This window comes from Ictidomys tridecemlineatus, chromosome 14 (assembly GCF_052094955.1).
Source record: "Ictidomys tridecemlineatus isolate mIctTri1 chromosome 14, mIctTri1.hap1, whole genome shotgun sequence".
NCBI classification, from domain to species: Eukaryota; Metazoa; Chordata; class Mammalia; order Rodentia; family Sciuridae; genus Ictidomys; species Ictidomys tridecemlineatus.
The window spans coordinates 12,268,068-12,287,948 of record NC_135490.1 but is presented as its reverse complement, the minus strand read 5'-3'; the positions used below and the strand labels follow the sequence as shown (position 1 = coordinate 12,287,948).

At 48.9% G+C, this 19,881-nt stretch overlaps 1 protein-coding gene across 4 annotated transcripts in view; it reads right to left on the bottom strand.

Annotated features, from left to right (window-relative positions):
- Loxl2 (lysyl oxidase like 2) overlaps window positions 1-19,881 on the bottom strand; it is an 84,975-nt gene that overhangs the window by 45,059 nt on the left and 20,035 nt on the right. For all 4 annotated transcript variants that reach the window (XM_021729122.3, XM_040292907.2, XM_005329323.4 and 1 more), the window contains exons 2-3: window positions 12,600-13,039; window positions 6,232-6,407 (exon numbers count right to left, since the gene is read on the bottom strand). In XM_021729122.3, coding sequence (XP_021584797.3) covers window positions 6,232-6,407; window positions 12,600-12,963 — 540 coding nt within the window. In that variant the 5' untranslated portion in view covers window positions 12,964-13,039. The remainder of the gene's footprint in view (window positions 1-6,231; window positions 6,408-12,599; window positions 13,040-19,881) is intronic.

Genomic DNA, 19,881 nt, shown 5'->3' with positions numbered 1-19,881 from the left:
GGAACATTTTGGCAGCTGACTGTGACTAATAGAAACCAGGTCTCCTGGAATTTAAAAAATTCACAGCAACCCTAGTCCCTGTGGTTAAGAGGAAAAGAAAGGTCTTTTTCAGGTCTCCCAAGTCCTTCCAGAAGAATGCAAGAGAGCAGAGGGTAGGGTGCCAGATTCTCCCCTCTAGTGGAAATGAATGACCTCTGGCTCTGTCCTCATCATCTCTCTGTGGGTCTCTCAGACCTTCCTAGGTTGCCTCCTGTCACGGGGAGAAACTGAGGCTCAGAGTCAGTTGGGGATAGGCAACATGTCAATCTCACAGCCCGAGGATTTCCTATCAGCTCTGGTAACTCATTTGCTTTTTTTGCAAAAGAAACTTTTAAAAACGGGCAGGGAAGAGGGAGGGTGAGGAAGGGAAAGACACACTCCTGTTTCCTGGTGTAACACATGGCCCGGCCAGGAGCCTTCTGGAACACATGATCTAGCAATGTGCAAACCAGCCAGGGAACAGGGATTTGCTCAGAAGGGTGTCTGGAGTTGTCATCTCTCCTTATCTAATGCTTTTTCCAACTTGTCTACCCGCCACAGACAGGAAACAAAGCCTCATGGTTTAAGAGCCTTTGAAACCCTGGGAGGTTTGGTTGGGGCTGTTTTCTGGGTTTAAAAACAATCTATTTTCCTGGAATCAACATATTGCATGTTTTATTATTTGCTCCTGCCTACCTCCTTTTTGCTATTGACCCAAGCCTCATTTTCTTCTATGAGCCAAACTTCTCTTTTGCAGTGCAGTGTCCAGAGACCCAAGGGGTCAGCCACTCTGGACACACAGCTGCAAGACTCAGTCTATGAGACTGGAACCCAAGTCTCCAAATCAAGGGTCTAAAAGTGAGAATCCACAGCCAGACGGTACAGTCTGTATTGGGAGAGGGGAGAACTGAGATCCCATCCTGCTAATTTCCTGGATGAAATGGTCACATGACCATACATGAGAAGCAGATGCCCTTTCTCTTGCCTCTGGAGAGGCATTTACCAAGTGTCAAGGAGCCCCTGAACGAGCCCTGAGCAAACGCCAGAGTTCAGGGAAGCACAGTTAGCTCATCAAGTGAAATTCCATCAGCCAGGCTCCCCGAGCCTCATGACTCATACCTCTGGCATCCCTGAGTGGGATGAACTTAGTTCTTGAATCAGTAGTAGGGACACCAACATACTGCAGCACTTTATAGTCTTGCAAAGCACTTTTATAGAAATGCTCTGATTCTTCCCCCGGCAGAGCATTTAAAACTGCCTTGCAAATGACGAGTGCATGCTGTGTCATTCTGAGAGACTAATGCCACTGTGGCTTACTGACCATGGTATTTGCCCAGTGTTCTGACACTGGCCAATAAGGTCCAACTTGTGAACTCTTCCTTGGTGAGGGCATTCATCTGAGGAAGGGGAAAGTTTCCGCCATCTACAGGAGAATTTACAAAGGAGCCCCCAGGATGCTCCGAGCCCAAAGAAATCCAGGAACACGATTAATTAGCCAATTAGGTGAAACTTCATCAGCCAGACTCCAGACTTCGTGACTCATGCCTCTAGCATCCCTGAGGGGAATGACCTTGGTCTAGGCTGGTGCAGTTTTCTGCTTGGGTAACTCTAATGCACGGTGGAGAAAGTGCAAGCCTGTAAGGGTCATCTGTAATTTTGTGATCTGTCCCCAATCTCTAGACATCACTGAGGGAGTATAACACAGAGCCTGAGTCACATCTCTGAAGAGTAGGGGTGGGACGAGACAAGGGGTGTCCTCACCTCCATCAGCTCAGGGGTTTACAGCTGGGTCACAGACGCAGACAGAACACTAACGGACACTTCATTTTGGACTGCACTTCACTCCTAGCCACTTTTGAATTAATTCAAAAATAATTCCTATCAAGGACGGGCTTATACATACACACACCCTGGGATGTGGAAGAGTGAGGATGTGAAGACACAGCTGATTTCAAGGTCAAGGTTGTGAGGGTCCAGGGAAGAGGCAGGAGAGGGCCCCAGCATACAACACATGCGCTAGTTGGGCCTGTGTGTGTGTGTGTGTGTGTGTGTGTGTGTGTGTGTGTGTGAGTGTGTGTCTGGGGGCGGGGAAGAGGTGGCACCAATCTACACAAAGGTTTACAGTGCCAAGAGCTAGCTGGTGGGCACCTCCAAGGAGGGATAGTGGGTACGTTTTAAGTCTCGGGAAAGAAGGGATCTTGGGGTTCAGCAATCACCGATCCCACTCCTTTCTCCATGTAGGAATCTGACTGTAACGCTCCTGGCAGGAGGTCCTCTAGTTCCTGCTTGCGCTCCTCCAGGGACAAGGAGGTCACCCCTTCTGAGGAAGCCGTCCACTGTGGGCTCCCCACAGATGAAACTGGCTCCAGCACCCGGCCCTCTGTCTTGGCTGTGGGAGCCGGACAGTATTGTAGAATTTCTCTCCATGGCAGTACCTCAGACGTTTGGAGAACTAGCACGCCTCGTCCACCTCTCTCTTCTTGACTGAAAAATTGTCGGTCCCTAGACGATGTGGTTTCCAGGCTTGTTTCTGTACTGCTGGTGTGACCTGGTCAAGAGATGGACTAGAGCTGAACTGGCCAGGTCACTGAAACCACCTGGTCCCTGTGGAGCACTTTGCACTCACTTTTCAAGTTGGCCCCTGCTGTGTGTTTAGTCAATCGACACCACAGAGACTGGGTTTTTGATTTTTTGTTTGTCTGTTTTTTAATAATCAGTGTTCTTCAGTCACTTCCCCTATTGCCTGTACTCTTCGGGCTGATTCCTTTTCTCCATGAACCATGACACAGGATCTTGAAGGTAACATGTGGAAAAGGTAACATCTCTCCTTAATAGTTTACATTTTGAGTCTATTATTGTTACATTTGGAGACTGTTATTTCAACCTACAGTGGTTTTCCTGAATCTTTATTCCACAATTTTAAACTCCAGCAGTCCCTCCTAGTTTTCTGTTTCTTAAATATTTTATCAGCCCGAATCTTAATAACTCCTGAAGCTTGATGGGTCAGCAGAAGCAGAGCCCTAAGGCCCACCATTAGAGACCATCCCCTGTGCTCATACTAAATTAGTCACTAGTTCTCCCTGGGTATCATTAGTCAGTACCCAACGACTCCACCTAACTGCATGGCCACCAAAGCTATGTCTCATCCTCTCATCCACAAGAATTTAATAGATGCCATTTTCTTAGCCAAAAGGAATGATTCCGTGACTTCAGCGGCTGACACAGGCCATTCCATCAGGTATTTTGGAGAAACTTCTCTGCATCCCTCAAGTGTCCCCTGTAGGTGGTCTGGGTGGCTCCCTCTCTGTCAGGGCTGACTGTAAGCATGAGCTTAAGCCACAACGCCTGAGATGCCAGAATCTTCTGGCAACTCACAAAGGCTTTCCTTAGGCAACCTCAATAGAGGTCCCCACATGACCTACTTTTAGTGGACACCAAAGAAAAAAGTCCCGGGGGGACGGCCCATCAGCTGAAAATTCCTATGTTCAGGGTCTGTGGCTGGGCAAGGAAGCTCCACCCTGGCTCGTGGTCACTAGATTGGTCTGTGTGACAGCGAGAGAGTGGCCTTCTAGGAAAATGCAGGATGATGGCTGTGAATGTCCTCTGACCCTTCAAACCAGATGTCTGCCCTGACAGACCCTCTGGATCATTGTAAATGCATTTGGGCCTGAGATTTTTGCCTGGACAATCTTTCTCTTTCCCTAGGGCCCACATCCTGCCCTCACACATCCTAAGAGCCCTGTCTTCTTTCCAACTGGTGTCCCAGACCATGATACATGCAGCAGACCTCCACCAAGTGTGCAGAACAGAGATGGGTACTGAGCTTCCCTACAAGGGAAGAATAAGAAAGTTCCCTCCAGCAATATGTTTTTCAGATCATCTATGCCTTTTCCATCCCATTAGGTTTCTGCTTTTGATATGACCCTCTTAACCCCCACCCCAAATGCTTAGTATTGGAACTGGCACATAGTAGGCATTCAATAAACATTTATCCAAAGAAGTGTCACAGAGTCCTTTCTCCAGGATCATTTTTTTTTTTCTAGTGGAAGATGAATGTTCCCATTTCCTCAACCCAAACCCACTGATGTTCTGGCCAATCTTCCTCTTATCCACACCATCCATTCCTTTCTTATGCCAAGAAGCTTGGCGCTTCACTGGACGCTCTCAGTGAGTTATCCTGGCGTTCTGCGTGGAACGGAGGTCTGTTAAAGATGTTATGATGAGGGTCACTGTCCTATCAGGCAGGGAAATGTTGTGAAGGGGTGATTTGCTCCTAGGTCTTTCTCATGGCTGGTTTAAGCCCTCCACCTAAGGAATATCTGCCTTGCACTTCTGGGGAGAAGAAAATTTGGGATTTGGAGATACCATTCCCATGAGGTACCTAGAATTACACTAAGATAGAGCTCCTGCCCTCAAGCGCTTCCAGAGGGATGAGTTGCCTACCAATGGGTGCTAACTATTCTGCCCGAGGTCATAAAGAGCAGAAAATTCTGAGAGACTGGGCTGCACAAGCCCACCTTCCAAATCAACTCTATGGTAAAGCCAAGTTGCCGCTGGTGAAGTTCAGTTACCAAGCAAAGTGTGACTCTGCAGCACACCCTCTGGTTATCTCCAGTGGAAGAACACACGTCCAAGCGTCCACTGGAGGCGGTCCAGCCCTTCCAGCTGAGGAATGGATGGGAATCCTTTCCACGCTCAGGGCAGGCTGGACCTGTTCCCAGCGTACTTGGCCTGCCCTGGGAACACAGAGAGAGAGGCAGGGCAGCGTGAGTCACGAGAGGAAAACACATGGACCACAGTCTGGGGGGCACTTCCTCTGGGGCCCACCTTTCATCAGCAGTACTGCTGGGGTGGACTGGAGGCCGAGGCACAGTGAGGCTCCTTGACCCGGGTTCATGGTAGATCCCACAGTCCCTTGGGGGTGAGAGTTAACATGGTCCACGGGGACGGGAGTCTCACCTTTTCCTGCCCTACCTTACACATACGAGGAGAGCAAGAGGCATCTGTTTAGCTGTTCGGGTGAAGTTTGTGGAAAATAAAAAATAGCTCAATCTGAAACTGCGCCATAAATGTCAAAGGGTCACAAGTCCTGCTGGCCTCTTCTAAGTGCTGACTGGGGCTGGCAACATCAGAGTCATTGGAGGAAGCTTAGAAAAATAAGTTGGTCTTGTAACAGGAAGTTCTATTGCAGGAGGTCAGGAGTGAGACCCCAGGTCTGCATTTGTAATCTGGTCCTCAGCTAGATTTGGGACCAACTATCCAGTGGTTTCCAGCCTCCAAGATGGCCCCCAATGATCTCCATCTTCTGTATTCATGCCCTTATATCATCTTCTGCCACACAGGACCAGGGTTGGTCTGTGCGATCAAGAGAATACAGCAGAAATGATGGACATCACTTCTGAGATGAGGTTTTAAGAGACTTTGGCTCCTACCTGGTGCTGCCCTCTCACCGTCACTCACTGTGGGGGCAGACAGTCACCATGACTTGAAGACACTCAAGCAACCTATGGAGAGGCCAAGCCAAGGGAAACAGAGGGCTCCCACCCACGGCCAGAAAGAGACCAAAGCCTGCCTACAAACACAGGAATCAGCATGGGGTGGGGTGGAATCTCCAGCTCCAGCCCAGCCCTAACTGCAGCTTCAGGAGACTGAGAAGAATCAAGCAGCTAAGCCTCTGTGCCATCCGACTCTCAGAAACCATGCAAGATAATAAATGTGGTAGCTAGGCTGAAAAATCCAGGGAAATGTGTTACCCATCAAATAATAACAAATACATGGTCCCAGTCCAAAGGGCAAACTCAGAAGGTGTGTCCTGCTCGCCTTTTTAGCTTCAGGTCTCATGCATGTTTGATGCATCTTCTCTCCAACATCATCCCAGGCCACACTCTGTTCTCCTGACTTTGCCCCAGTTCTTCTCTGTGCCAGAAATTCCCTTTCCCCATGAATGCCATCCCCAAAGTGTCCTCACACACAGATCCAGCTGGGGCAGGTCTCCCTCGTTTGTGCTCACACACACTTCTTAAAATCATCAGGAAAGAAGTGAGTTACATGGGAGAAGGAAAATGTCCAGGTGACGAAGTTATCAAGAAGTCAGGTGGCGCACCCCTGGAATTTCAGTTACAGGAAGACAGCAAGTTCCAAGCTAGTCTCAGCAACTTACTCCCGCCTCAAAATAAAAATTAAAAAGGAAGTCATCAAGAGCATGTGACTTGCCTCTATCTGGTTGAACAACAAATTGTCAAATTTGAACCCAGGAATCCTTTTATCACTGCACACCACGCCAACGTCTTCTGTGTGCTTGCAGTCGGTGACACCCCAGCCATTGGAGGAGCAGGCTGCCAGGGTCGCCTCTTTGCCAGTGCAGTGGACATTGTCCAACCAGATGGGCCCTGAAGGAAGCAGAAGAGAGAAATCAAGCACCATATCAATGCAGATCGGGTGTCTGGGGAGGGGGGTACTGATTTTTGGCAGCTGTGTGTGGCCATCATTTGATTTCATGTGAAGATATTGCATCTGGTCCTAGAGCATCAGGATTCCCTTGCCGGAATAGGCAGCTGATGTGATTTGGGGGAAGTGGGAGGCTGGAAACAGTTAAGACAGAATCAGATTGAAGCTCAGTAGTCATGTGGTGTAGCTGAAAAAGCAGGGGCATCAGCGACTGAGCTGGGTTTGAGTTCTAGCTCAGGCACTTTCAGCTGAATGGTCCCGGTTAAAGCTAAAGTGGGGTGACAGTGGCACTTGAGCTGTAGGGGTGTGTGTTGATTAGATAGTGCATAGCACGTGCCCGGTTTACTGCCACCCCTTAGTTACCAAAAATGGTAATGACAAGGAAGAGAAGGATTTTAGTGTTCCTGACGATCACACAGGCCAGCTTCACCTGCCATGTGGGGTAGAGGCTGACCTCTGACCCCTTGGGGAAAAGCAAAGCTATTCTGCAATTGAAGATTTGCAGATTTGGGGACAATTTCCCATGGATTACCTCCTAGATCTTTCCGTACCTTGGGGAAGAGGACAGGGTGGCATGATTATTTCCACATGAAGGAAGCAGAGCCCTGGTTCAGAGAGGTAGCCCACATGTGCCAGGCTTCTGATCCCAGAGCCTGGGCCTCAATTCCCTGCTCAGTGCCCTTTTCATTTCTTGATGTTTATTAAGCCTGGTTGAGAGATGGGCCAGCGACACTAACCCAGAGAGCCAGCTCTTCACATTCCAGAAGGCCGTTGTGGAATTCTGCTCACCTCCTGCTCTTTTATGTCACCTGCTAAGTAGAGAATCCAGTGTGCAAAGAACTAGAGGTTAACCACAGTGAGATACCTCCTTACACCATCAGGATGGCTACTATCCAAACAACACAGAAAACAACGAGTGTTGGTGTGGCTATGCACCACTGGTGCAAAGGTCTAATCATGCACCTGCTATGGAAAGCAGCAAGTTGGCTCCCAGCAGCTCGGGAGACTGGGGCAGGATGATAGTGAGCTCAAGGCCAGCCTCAGTAATTTAGTGAGGCCCTAAGCAACTCAGTGAGACCTTGTCTCTAAATAAAAAATATTGAAAAGAGGGCTGGAGTTGTGGTTCAGTGGTTAAGCATCCCTGGATTCAATCCCTTGTGCCAAAAAAAAAAAAAAAGTAAAATAAAACTATCATACAGTTTGGCAATTCGGGGTATATATCCAAAAGAACTGAAAGCAGGGTCTCGTACAGGTATCTGCACACCCCTGGTCACAGCAGCATTATGCACAATGGCCAAGGGGTGGAAGCAAGTCTAGTGTCTGTTGACAAATCGTGGTACATAAATACATTAGAACAGACTTAAAGAGGAAAAGGTTCTGACACCTATCACAGCATGGACAAACCTTGGGGACATCAGGTGAAGCAGATCAGTCAGTCATGAAAGGACAAATGCTAGATGATTCCACTTAGATGCAGCACCCAGAACAGTCAAACTCTCTCAGAGACAGGAAACAGAATGGGGTCATCAGGGTCCAGGGGCAAGGGGAGTGGGCTGTGCTTATTTCATGGGCACAGAGCTTCAGTGCTGCAAGATGAAAGTGTTCTGGAGATGTCTACACAGGAAAGGTGAACATGCTAAATATACCTAAAAGTGAACTACTGCACTGTGCACTTCAAAATGGTGAAGGCATAAATTTTATGTTATATGTGTTTTACCACTATTAAAAATAAAAATTAAAAGAAAATGCCAGGCATGGTGGTGCACGCCTGTAATCCCAGAGGCTTGGGAGGTTCAGGCAGGAGGATTGCAAGTTCAGAGCCAGGCTCAGCAACAGCGAGGCACTAAGCAACTCAGTGAGACCTTGTCTCTAAATAAAATACAAAATCCCTGGGGATGTGGCTAAGAGGTCGAGTGTCCCTGAGTTCAATCCCTGGTACCCCCCCTCTCAAAAAAAAAAAAATTTTTTTAAAAAGGTGCTGGAGGGTTTTTAAATAGTGATTTTTATAAATGCCACTACCAAATGAAAGAAAACCAAGAGTCTCATTTTTCTCAAGGCTCCTTTTAGAAGCCCACAAACCTGGCTTCTAGTCCCATCTCAAACCTGGCTTCTAGTCCCATCTCAAGGCTCCTTTTAGAAGCCCACAAACCTGGCTTCTAGTCCCATCTACCATGGACTTGGGCACTAGTGACTTGTTCAGCTACTTCACCAAGCTTGGTTCCCATTTTTCAAATGAAACGATGCCCAATCAACAGGTAACCATGGAGATCCAACGAAATAATGGGTTTGCCTGGGACATACTCAGTCTTCCTTTCCTCCTCCCAGGAAGTCAGGAAAACAATACATTTTACTGCCTCCATGACCAAGGAAAAAAGAAGACTTTAAAACACCCCCATTATAGAGATGAGAAAATCAAGGAGGGAAGCTGAGGTTCTTTAAGGTCAGGGAGGCCACGAGGGCCAATCTTCTGACTTCCAGGCCTGGTTGGAACGCGTCTGCTCTGATGGATGGTTAGTCTGGTCTCAAAGGAGAGCGCCTCAGACACGTTGTGGGAACAAAGAGTTTATTGAAAACATCTGGGCTGAGGTTTTCCAACTGGTTTCTCAATCTGGCCTGGTTCCCAAGCCGTGGAGCTCCACTGAAACAGATGCTCCCTAATCAATTGCTGTTTCTACAACAAGCTCGTGTTTGTCTTACTAAGTACTAGCAACGGAAAAGACCCTCCACCTTTCAAGCGGGGCCTCTCCCTTGGAATGTTCTGTAGCTGCGCTGCCCAGGAGCTGATGGCAAAAAGAAGTGGTGCCCTTATTCCATCTGCAGCGACAGAAACCATCCTCGCTAAGGGTTGGAGCAGAGCAGCACACATTTAAAGGAACCGTGCAGAGTTGCAAAGCCTGGATGCTACGGAGTTAGCTGCACGTTTGAGATGGAGCCTAGGAAGTTAGCACCCAGGAGTGCTGAGGGAGCTGAGCCTCCCAACAGCTGCTCTCTTCTGCACCTTCAATGGACCCCCAGTGAGGCTGCTCACACGACCTAAGCCTGGCCAGTTACTTTTTCTTAATATGTAAATCTGAACTTAGAACAAGATGACATCACCATGCTTGGCCTACTCTTTGGCCCAATTTCACAACAATTTTTTGTTTTATTTTGTGATTTTCCCCTAGACACTTAGTGTCCATCTCCTAGATTGTTCTGATTCTGGTGCAGTCAGCCTCTGGGCCTGCCTTCAGGAACACAGGATGGATCTAGGCATAGACTGGCATCTCGCTTGCTGGGAAAGTGGTATTTGGGACACAAGATGAGGCTCACACTTTGGACACAAAAAAGCTATTCAATCAGAAGCAAAATTTCCTTTTACTCTTTCCACTCATTTACTCTATGAAATGCTTCTCCTGATGAGAGAAGAGATGTGTGAACAAATTAACAGGTCCTTTGATAGGAGAAAGATCATAAACGAACTTCCGTTTGAATGCCAGGCCCTGGGCTCTGCCGGGGTAATGGAAATGATGTTCAAGTTAGAATCTGCAGGGTCATCAGCTTTGCGGTTCTGTTCAGGAATCGGGGTGCAGTTGGGTGGAGAACCTCAACCTGGGTTCATGAGGCTGGGAGCCACCCAGAGGGTGTTAAATGGGCCAGCTGCCTCTTCCAGAACTAAAAGGGCCGTGGTTTATGAGAGGTTCTGTGAGCACTGAGAACTGCTGACAAGCCAGGCTGGAAAACTAGGAGGGGAGGGGGGTCCCTTGTACCCCAGTCTCATTACTTCTGCTTGAACTACACAAGAGACTGGGAACTCCTGGAAGAATGGCCTCTTATAGGGTCACAAGCCTGATTGACAGGTCAAACTCTATTGGGGCACAGCCGAGGGCACTGGCCATACTCGGGTCATAATAGCACACACTGTTGTGTCAACTGCTTTTGTATTCTCCCAGATCAAAATGGATCAATCAGCTGATACTTAAGGAGTGCCCGACAGGTGCCCAAGGCTAAAAGCAAACCAAAACTCCACCCATAGCAATGAAATTCACATTCATATTTAAAAGGCCTCTCATAATGCAAACCAAGTACCACTTTAGATGAACAGCTAGCCTCTTAAAGCCCTGGACACGGGACACTGTTCATTGAGTCTAGCATGTATTTCTCTCTGTCCTCTCCTTGAACTACACCTGCCATAACCTTGAGGGCTTCAGTGTCCACAGACTGCCCTTCTAGTATTCTTGGATTCTCGGTCACATACCTCCTCTGTCCAGCGGCCTTCCTCCACCCAGCTCCTCCATGGTCATAGCTCACACCTTATTGTTACCAACCACTGTGCCCTCCTCCACCTCCTTTTCTCACTTCACTCTTCCATCTGTGCCCCTCCTGCTATCTGTCTATTGCTTTAATGCCACGGTGTCTGCAGGGACCACTGATGTACAGATGGCAGCAGCCTGCATGATCATTTACGCCTCCATGACCAAGCATGAGTCCCTGGACCAAGCTTTAATCCCTCCCTCAACTCTCTTGAACTCTTCATCCACATCATCCTTGGAGAGCAAAATCCCACCCAGGAAAGCCCATCTTTCCAACTACCCTCATGCCTGCTCCTGCTGAGAAAAACCATAACCACCTTTCTGATGACAGGTAAGCTTTATATTTGGGCAGAAATAAAATAAAGTTGTCACCAGAGACAAAAATACCCCACTGTCATTGGAGAGTACTTATCACAAAATAATGAACCCTAGAGAGTCTGGAAAAAACCATGAGCCTGATGTTGTCAGCCCTGGATCCCTCGGCTGGCAGTATAAAGAGGTGTGGACGTGCGCAGGAGCCCTGGAAGTTTTAAAGAAGGCAGAAATGGATTCCAAAGGTCCTACATCTGCTAACCCATCTCGGCTGCTTTGGCTCGAATCCTGCAAGAAGCCCAGCGCGAGCTGCTGAAAACATTTGACTCTAGGTACCGGCTCCTGAGCCAGTTCTCCTAACAGGAAACTTTCCATTGCATGGAGGTAAGGCATGCAGGGGATGATGCATGTGTCCTTTCTCCTATAATTTCTAGAACAGAAGGAAGGGTTGGAAGGGAGCCTAACACTTGTCTATTTCACTGTCTCCCAAACCAGTTCACAGATACAATCCTGGCACAGGCTCCCAGAAGCTCAGCTCTCCACCACCAGCCCAGACTTTGGAAACCAGAAGCCTGTGGGTTTAGGTCTGAGGTGTTCTGTGTTTTTCATCCCCTCGGGAGAGTCTGACACAGTCAGTGCAGCACTGATCCAGTAGTCCAGGACAGGAGTGCGGCACCTCTCTCTAGTTGGCAACCCGGCCCCTGCTGCTGGGATAGCTACCTTTGCTTTACCAAGCCAGGGAAGAACTCAGCTCCTGGAGGGAGATTGTTTAAATGATGCCCTTCACCTCCACCACCTACTTTCCCTTTGGGGAACACAGGCTGAGGATTTCCAGAGTTCTCAGAGAGCCCAACTTCCAGATGGAGAAACTGAAGCCAAAGAGGATATGTGTCTCCTTATATGGAAGTCTGACTGACTTTCCGTGTGCAGTCAGTCACATGCTGCATGACAACATTTCAGTTGACTGCAGACCATGTATGTCACAGTGGTCCCCCAAAATTCTATACTATCACCGAGTGACCTCCTAGCTGTCCCAGTTTGTGCAAGGACACTCTATGATGTCACAGCAACAAATCACTCAATGACCCAAGGCCACACTCGCATGTTAGTGTTGAAGCGATGAACTTCACCTGGGTAGAATGCACTAGTCCCTGGGCAGCCTTTGTGAGACAGGGGCCATCTGGAGGAAGGCATGGTTCTCTTGGGCAGATGACGCAGTGTTCAGGGAGGTCATCGGCTTGGAGAGATGCTCAAGGCCGATTTCAGCACCTGCCTAGGGTCGCTAACCATTCCTGGTTTGCCTGAGACTTTCTGTGCTCAAACCAGGAAAGTCCCAGACAAATTAGGATGTCCCTCCCAGGCGCCCTCCCCCCACTTTCCTGCAGGACGCAGCCTGCGGGCCGATGGAGTAGTAGCAGGCATGAATTCAGACTCAATAGCAATCTGAGCTTCCTTTGCCAGGCTAACCTACAGAAAACTGCTCCCGGTCTTGCCAGGTGACAGGCACTGAGTTCCAAACACAAAGCTTTTTACCTTCGCCCTTGCCGTAGGAGGAGCTGGCCGTCCAGGACTTGGCCTCCACATATCCCAGCTCTCGGCAGACGACGTGCGCCGCGTGGATGGAGAAGTCGTCGTCGCACACCGTGCCCCACTGGCCGTCGTAGTAGACTTCCACGCGGCCCTCGCTGTGCTTCCGCTTCTGCCCTGCCAGGCGCACCTGGATCTTGGCCACGTCAGAAGGCACCTGGGGCTGGTGGTACTCTGGAGCTGGCTGCTGGAAATACTCGGGGTACTGGAGCTGGTAGGGCCAACTCTCGTACTGTGCCAGGCTCAGGGAGGGCAGGAAGGCAAGCAAGGCCAAAGAGCTGCAGAAGCAGGGGCAGACAGGCCTCGCCATCCTCGTTGCGGTGGGAGGATCCCTCCGAAGGAGCCCTGAGGAGTCAGGGGCAGGCAGGGGAAGCAGCAGGGGCCTCCTGGAAGGGAGGAAAGTTGCGTCAGGGTAGAGTGTTTAGGACTGTTTAGGTTATCCCAGAACCTCCGAGTTCACACTTCTGGGCTTTGTATGGAAAGCTTTCCGATTCTGTGTTCCACCATGTCCACTCCACCTAGCATCTGGGCCATATGGGTCAATGGGTGCCACCTCTTTTGCCCACCTGCCTTCCCATATCTCTAGAAGGCTTTTCTCAGTAGGGTTCCTGGCCAGGAACACTGCACACTGGAACTCAATTTAGGAAGAGTTTTTAAATGTCTATCTATGGAGATGTGGGCAGAGTTCAGGGGAACTAAGGAAGGACGGCGGGGAACCCTGGGCTGGCAACGGAGGTGAGCTTTACCACCCACAGGGCTTGAAGGGTCCCTGGGAGAGGAGTTGGTTCCAGGACGGGAGCAGGGACGTTGCTAAAGGGTTTCAGAGCCACCACAGCCACCTCTGTTAGGAGGGTTTGGGAGGGATGGTGGCCCTCACTCCCATGTTCTCTGCTCTCTTTCTGGTGCCTCCTATTGGGCAAACCCAACTCAACCCACCCTGAAGGCAAGAGAGGGTGAGGAACCCACCGGAGGAGCCCAGTGGACCAGCCACCTGGGGGTCCAGGGGCTGGTGGAGAGGGAGGGCAGTGGGTCTGATGGGGGATGGGGCGAGTGCAGGCTGCCACTCCGCACCCTCCCTGGTTCTCACTGCTTCCATCTTCTCGCTCCCCAGGGCCAGCTCACCTCTGGCGTCCTCCACACATCCCTACTGAACCAGCCTGCAGGGCCGTCTCCTGCCGAGGTTGGGCGGGGATCCTGACATTCTTCTGCTACCTGCCCAGATACTTTCAGGTGCCCAACTTGGTTACATGCCTCTTAGGGCGGGGCTCATGCCTTACTGTTCTCTGGCCCCTTTGTGGTAAATTTCATAGGCTCCATGGACACGTTTACTAGATGGGAAGATAGTTTGGCTCCAGGGACTGAGCTGCTAGTGGGGTGCAGGATTTGAGTACCACCCTGAAGCTGCCAGCGCTGGAGAGTCTGGCAGGTTTCTGTGTGAGCTTGCCCAGTTCTCTAGGGTAAGGCATTCCCGCTGGGCACCACGGACCAGAAGGACATGGCCTCTTTGAGGAGCTAAAGGGAAGCTTGGCATCTCCTTCTCCTTCTCTCTCTTCTCCCACACATATCCAAACCTTCCTCTGCTCTGCTTTTGGGCACCCACCCACACTTCTGATCATACCATGCCTTACATCCTGGACCATGAGGAGGGCAACCACCCCTAGGGGAGTCAGTCAAAGCCCCCTCGAACAGGCCTCAGGATTTGTCTTTAGCCAAACTGGGAATTGTGCAAGGGATCCGTCCCGAGGTCCAGATCTCACCCTCAGAGCAGCCACAGTGCCCTGGTGACAATCTCCTCCTTTTCATAGTGACTGTTCCTGAAGAACTCAGGAGATTAGGACCAGCCTGCTCCTGGTCCAGAGAGGAGGAAATACGCTCTCTGTGGCAAACAAGAAGAGGGCCAAGTGGCCTGTCACCAGCCAGGGAGCCAAGTTAGCAGAATGGGAAGTTAGCAAGTTAGCAAGCTCTGGAGCCAGAGGGTCTCAGTTTGAATCCTCATTCTGACACTTAGTAGCTGTGCGGTCTTCGGGGCAATATTTCTCCTTGCTTCAGTTTCCTCATCTACAGAATGGAGATTATACCCGTATCTAGCCCACAGAAATGTCCTGAGGATTAACTGAAGGTCGCCTCATAAGCACTGCGGGAGCATTTGTGGTCACCGTATCCAGTGGAGCCTGATTCTCATTGCAGAGGTCAAGGAACCTCCCATGCCTTGGACCTTCCATCACGGAGATCTGGGGCTTTACAAGGACTGCAGGTGCATCTCAAGGAGGAGGAAGCAGAATGGGATGTGGAATCCCAAAGGGCAAAAGCAGGACGAGAAGGTGGAAGCCGCAGGGGCATCATACACTCACTGTGACCACTGTGCACAGGGGCAGTGTGATCACGCTTCTCAGCTCACAGCATGTTACCCTTGGGGGAGGACCCAATGACCTTCCCAAAGGCACAGCCACCCAGAGCTGCCGAGCATCTGCCAGGAAGAGAGGCAGTTCTGTGGGTCTAGGGATGCCCATGGAGCCCAGAGCCCTGCGGTGGGTGCCAGAGCACAGGAAGCCCTCTGTTGTCACTGGATCCCCAGCAACTCACATCCCGTGACTCACAACAAGGTCAGAAGTGATGGGGGTTTCCGAGACCACCCCCTTCAGATCACACCCTGACAAATGAGGCCGTGGCTCCAAAGCAGGATGGTGGCTTGGCCAGGCTCCCCTCCTGGCCACAGAGGCCTTTGAGGAGGAAAGGAGGCAAGCATTCAATTTCTTATTGCACACGGGAGAAAATGAAGACTGAGACAATCAGCTGCAGAGTTAGTACAGACGAAGCTGGAACTGGCCACCCGCAACCTGTGAAGGTGTCAGCCGTCCCCCATCTCATTCAAAAAATGTCAAGTTCGGCCTGGGAATCAACGCAGTGCAAACCTGCTCTTCCAGCTTCAGTTCCAACTGTACCTCCCTCCCCGTCCTCACTCCTGCCCTTCACATGCCACACATCCCAACACGCCGTCATGTCCACTAGAGCACAGCACCTCGGCCCCTTCCTGTCGGAGACGATGCCACAAAATTCCTGTTCCTCGGGAGACCTTCCCAGGTCCTCCTCTGAGAATGAATGTCTTCTCTGGTCCCTTGAAAGTCGCATTTTGTTCATGCTTTATACTGTTGTTGTGTCTGGCTCTGCCACCAGAGCCTCAGTCCCCAGGGACAGAAACCACACCCCTTTGTGATCCCCAGAAAGCACCACGTCTGTTTCTGGTTAGGGAAGACCAGCTCGCGTTCGATAAATTTTCTTGCCAAGAACAACTAGAAAAAGTAGAGAAATACTAAAAACACCCTGTCAGGCACCCCACAACAACTTTTCACTAAATCACAGGCCGTGTACATGATGGTGGCCCCATAAGATGGCAACAGAGTGAAAAATACCTACCACTCAGTGACCTGGTAGCAGCCACTAGCATGAAGCATCACCCATGTGCTCATGATGCCGGTGGAAACAAGCCCCTGGCTGCCATGTAAAAGCACAACGCATTCCATTATATACAATAGTTGATAATGATAACAAATGGCTATGGTACTGGTTTAAGTACTTACTGTATATAGGTTTTGCAGGGGGTATTAGGGATTGATCTCAGGGGCACTCGACCACTGAGCCACATCTCCATCCCTATTTTGTATTTTATTTAGAGACAGGGTCTCACTGAGTTGCTTAGGCCTTGGTTTTGCTGAGGTTGGTTTTGAACTCGCAATGCTCCTGCCTCAGCCTCCTGAGCCACTGGGATTACATCGTGCGCCACCACACCCAGCCCTATCTATGCCATTTTGTCATTATTTATGAGTGTACTCCTTTTACTTATAAAATAAAACTTTAATGTAAAACAGAACACGGTGTCACATCACCAAGAACCTCGTGCATCTTGTATTCATGAATCTCTTTACTGCATCAAGTGATCGTGTCGTGGGACTGACGTGTGCCAGCTGCGCGGCTGTGAGTACACTCTGTGATGTCCACACAGTGACAGAGGCACCTAATGATGCGTTTATCAGAACGTGTCCCATCGTTAGGAGGAACCTGGCCGAACTGGAAGACACGGGAAGGCTACCAAGGCAGCAAAGCGGGCCAGCAAGGGCCCCAGGAGCCAATACTCCATGGGGACAGAAACACAGTCATCAGAGGCTCATGTTTGTCTCTGCTGTTCCCTCACAGAACTTGCCAGGGGCCAAGAGGCTGAAAAGCTAAGCACAGCTCTTGGCAGCCTCCAAGGACTGACAGGACAGAAAAAATGGGGCTCAGAGCTTGCCAAGGAGCAAGGCGACTTGCTAGACAGCCCTGGGCTCCTGGATGGGGTCCCCAAATGGATGAATGCTACAAGTTAGGGCACAGACTGGTTAGAAAGGTCTAAAATCCACATACTCAGAATCCCCAAGAAGAGACAAGAAAGAGGGCTGGGGATGTAGCTCAGGTGGTAGAGCGCTTGCCTTGCATGCACAAGGCCCTGGGTTCAATCCCCAGCACAACACACACACACACACACACACACACACACACACACACAATTAGCTAAGGTCATCAGAATGAAGTTAACAAAACAATGAAACTTTATGTTTCTTACAGGAGACAGGTTAAATGTAAAAGGATGGGAAAAGATACATCACGCATACACTGGTTAAGGGAAAGTGAGAATGAAGTGAGATAAAGCTGACTGCTAGAGACCAAAAGGAACAAGTAATGATAACGAAAGAGTCAGTCCACCAGGAAGATGCAACTCTGCTGACATTGTATACGACACCTACAAATGTATGAAACACTAACAGAATTGAAAGGAAATAATAGAACTGTAATCCCAGCGGTTGTCTTTACACACCTCTCTTGGTAGCTGACAGAAGAAATAGACAAGATATCTTGGCACTTGTTTTAGTCAGTTTTTGGTCACTGTAACTAAAAGACCCAACCAGAGCCATAATAGAGGAGGAAAAGTTTATTTGAGGGCTCACAGTTTCAGAGGTTTGAATCCATAGACAACAGGCTCCATTCCTCCAGCCTCTAGGTGAGGCAGGACATCATGGTGGAAGAGTGGCAGAGGGAAGCAGCTCATATGGTGATCAGAAAGCAGAGACTCCACTCTCCTGATACAAATATATACCCCATATATTCACGCCCCCAATGAAGCACTTCCTCGAGCCACACCCCACTTGCCTCCAGTCTCCACTCAGCTAATCCCATCAGGGATCGATTCACTGATCAAGTTAAGGCTATAACCTAACCATTTCTCCTCCAACCCTTCTTGCACTGTCTCACACGTGAGCTTTTGGGGACACCTCACATCTAAACCATAACAGTACTGAAGATGTAAATGGCATTATTAACCAACTTGACCTAATTCTCCAGTTTCTATAACCTGTGCTCGTCAACCACCAGGACAGATTTGCTTCAGGGACACATGGGAGATTTCCCACGATGAACCCCAAGTTGGGTCATAAAAGATGTCTCAACCCAATCAATGAAAGATATTGTCTGACCACAGTAGAATGAAGCCATAAATCAATAAGAATAACTAGTGCAGTGTTCATTTTTTGTTTTGCATAACATAACGCCACAGATTGGGTAAGTTATAAAGAAAAGGGGTTTATTTTGGCTCATAGTTCTGGAGGCTCAAGGAGAAGGGCTGCCACTGGTAATGGCCTCCTGCTGGTAGGTCCCTGGGTGGAGGGCGTCACAGGGCAAGAGTCAGGAATCACACGAATGTCTCTTCTATTCTCTCTCCCTCTTCTTATCAAGCCACCAGGATTCAACCATGGGAGCTCCATGCTAATGATTTCATTTGATCTAATCACCTTCCCAAGGCCCCACCTTCAAACACCTTGGTCAGGTTACATTGCCTCCTTTAATACCTCACAAAGGGAATTAAATTTCAACACATGAGTCCTCGGAGGACACTCAAATCATATTCCAACCGTCACAACTAGAAAACCACCAAATTTTGGAAGTAATGGTTAAGGAAATGAACCTATTGCTGTTACTCTCCATCTAGCTCACCATGCGAACTGATCGATTCATCAGCAAACACAGAGTTCCTCCTCATGAGTCCCCGTTGTAGGTCTGGTGGAAGTGTTCTTTGCCTGGGCACCCACACGATGCTGCCAATCTAGCTCAGAACGTGAACATCAATCATTGTTCATGGACTGAGGTATCTGAGCCCAGGTGACCTGACTCTGAATTCATAAAAGGCCTTCCCTCTTCTACACAGCCCCTTTATCCCTCGTTGTATGGATATTAAAGACAGAAAGGTCAAGAAGAATGATTTACAAACTGCTAACACAAAGTAGCTCCTATGTTCACCGTAGGTCAGTTTCCAAAATCCAAAGTTCCAGTTACCCAGGGTCCACTGCATTCTGTAAATATTAAATGGAAAATTCTAGAAATGAACAACTCATATTCTAAATTGTGCAGCTGTTCTGAGCAGTGTGATGAAATCTCCCTCTGTGCTGGGCCACCTACTTTGTCTCCCCAGCTGGGAATCATGCCTCTGTCCAGTGTGACCTATATCTTCCTTGTATATGCCACCTACCCAGTAGTTACTCATGGCTTGTCTTATGACTGACACTGTACCACAGGGCTTATGTTCAAGTAAACCATTATTTTACTTAGTACTGGCTCCAAAGTGCAAGAGTACTCATGCTGGTCATTCAGAGAAGCTGTAATGTGCCTTCTATAAAGTTTTTGACATAAAAGAAAAGAAATATCATGAGCCAAGGTTGCTAAAATCTATAATAAGAATGACTCTTGTATCCATGAAATTATGTATAAGGAAAAAGAAATTCATGCCAGAAGAAGGGTGAGTATAGTACAATAAGATGATTGGAGAGAGAGAGAGAGAGAGAGAGAGAGAGAGAGAGAGAGAGAGAGAGAGAGAGCGCGCACACATTTGCATAAATTTATTACAGTATATTATAATTGTTCTATTTTATTATTTGTTACCGTAATTTCTTACTTTGCCTAATTTATAAATTAAACTTTATCATACGTATTTATCTATAGTGGGAAAAAGCATTGAATATACTACCTGTGGCTTCAGGCACTCACTGGGGGTCTTGGAATGTATCCCCTGCAGATAAGGAGGGACTATTGTACTCCTTGGTTCTACTTCACCTGATGCAGTAGGAAACATAATATCCTCAGGAGGAAACTGAGGCACAGACAAGGTCAGTAAGTTGCCTAAGGTTGCAGTGATGGTCAGTGCCAG